The sequence below is a fragment of the Arthrobotrys flagrans genome (genome assembly GCF_004000055.1).
Source record: "Arthrobotrys flagrans strain CBS H-5679 chromosome Unknown unitig_15, whole genome shotgun sequence".
NCBI lineage: Eukaryota > Fungi > Ascomycota > Orbiliomycetes > Orbiliales > Orbiliaceae > Arthrobotrys > Arthrobotrys flagrans.
In genome coordinates this window covers 2,154,222-2,155,826 of record NW_027137545.1, presented here as the reverse complement: position 1 = coordinate 2,155,826, position 1,605 = coordinate 2,154,222, and the positions used below count along the sequence as shown (strand labels likewise).

The window sequence follows — 1,605 nt, the reverse complement described above, 5'->3', positions numbered from 1 at the left end:
CTCAGCTAACTCTGACGGAGGACACAGATGCCATTTGATACGAAATGGGACCACGGTCTCAAAGGCGCGTTCGGTTTTTGCAATACAGCCGAAAGTAAGTCATTCAAGCGTAGGGATTGCATTAGGACTTCGGAATTCTGAAGACGCAAATAGCTGAGCCGCTTCGTAGGCTATGCAATGTAGGTTACGCACCCTTCAAATTTCTTGTCGCGAAATCGAGGTTCATATGTGCGTATTAGACCCTTAAGAAGATAACCTTGGCATTGAAGCCATGAAGGGATCAAGTTCAGAACTCTCAGTCGTTTCATGTGTAAAAAAGACTTTTGGTATGTGCAGGCTAACTTGAAGTGAAAGTCTTCTTAGGTCCTACTCGTTGAACATTGTTAGTATATGCGCTATATTTCAAACAAGCAAAAATATTAAAGCTCCGAAAACCGGTCTTTGATGAATTCGAGGTTACGTTGGGGTTGAAGTTGTTCTACTGTACACCGATGTTTGGATTCGAAATAGTTATCGGCTTGTTCCGGGGGCTGAAAACAAACTGCGTCTTCATATTGTACCCTGTGTGACAGATATTTCAAAATATCTCTGTTTCGGCTGATAACATCACAGTCGAAAGGAAACTCCGACCCATCGTACGGTTTCACAAATCTAGGCGCGCTCTCGGTGTTCGGGGTAACTCCCACTTGATACGCTAGGAATCTTAAGCCGGGCTTAAGCGTAGTAAACAGCTCGTTGATCGTCGTCAAACTTCCACATCTATCATTTATTATGAAGGTATCGAGGTGCAGTCTCCCCTTCAGAGCTGGAGATGATAGGAAGACAGTCGTATTTTCGCAGAGGCTGATTCTCAAATCCTCCAGATGGCTCGTATCTAAGAACCCAGACATTTTTGTTTACAGCATCGGCACTCGACTGAAACAGATTCTCCGAAGGCGCATTTTTTCCAGAGGAGAGAATAAACAGAACTCAAAAAAGTTCCAAAGCGTAGTAATATCATCCATTTCAGGGTATCCCGGTCCTTTAGGAATCACGCCAATGTCCTCGTGGCCATACTTTCGAACCCGGGGGATTTTCAATAGATAGGAGAACTGTGAATTCTTGCAAGGAACAGACTGCATTCAGGAGATAGTAGACTTGCATGATGCCGTCTGGGTCCATGAGCCAATATGCTACAAACTCTCGAAAGTTTGGAAATACAAGTCCTACGTTCGAGTCGTATTTATTCGGTGTCATTTTCATTCTCAGCGACGTAAGAGTTGAAGCGTTCGGGGTAATTAACTTCGTCAGTCACTAAATTTCGAGCCTCTCACAATTGTGTGGGCCGTTCCATCCAGTGATCCGATATCCATAAGTTTGATTAGCTAGCATAACCAGACCGATGTCTACTAAACCTAGAAAGATGGCTATATACCCACATCATACTGGATGTTTTCATTTTAGCTTCCTATGCCGGCGGTAAATTAATCGGAGAAGTATAATTCGGAGTCAATTGTGATTCTGTGCCAAAAAGGCCTCGAAGTAAACTCTCCACGACATTTCATGAAACCGATGTAGACGGTTTTGACGAAAGAGAGCAACTGAGTTGAGTCATGATACAGTGTA

At 43.6% G+C, this 1,605-nt stretch overlaps 1 protein-coding gene across 1 annotated transcript; it reads right to left on the bottom strand.

The window, feature by feature from the left end:
- Nucleotides 1-243: 243 nt before the first annotated feature.
- DFL_000554 (uncharacterized protein) lies at nt 244-890 on the bottom strand (the record flags this gene model as incomplete). The annotated part of the gene is made up of 2 exons (XM_067634813.1): nt 244-366; nt 561-890. 2 exons carry the CDS (start codon nt 888-890, stop codon nt 244-246), a joined length of 453 nt encoding a protein of 150 aa, XP_067495095.1.
- Between the last annotated feature and the right edge of the window lie 715 nt (nt 891-1,605).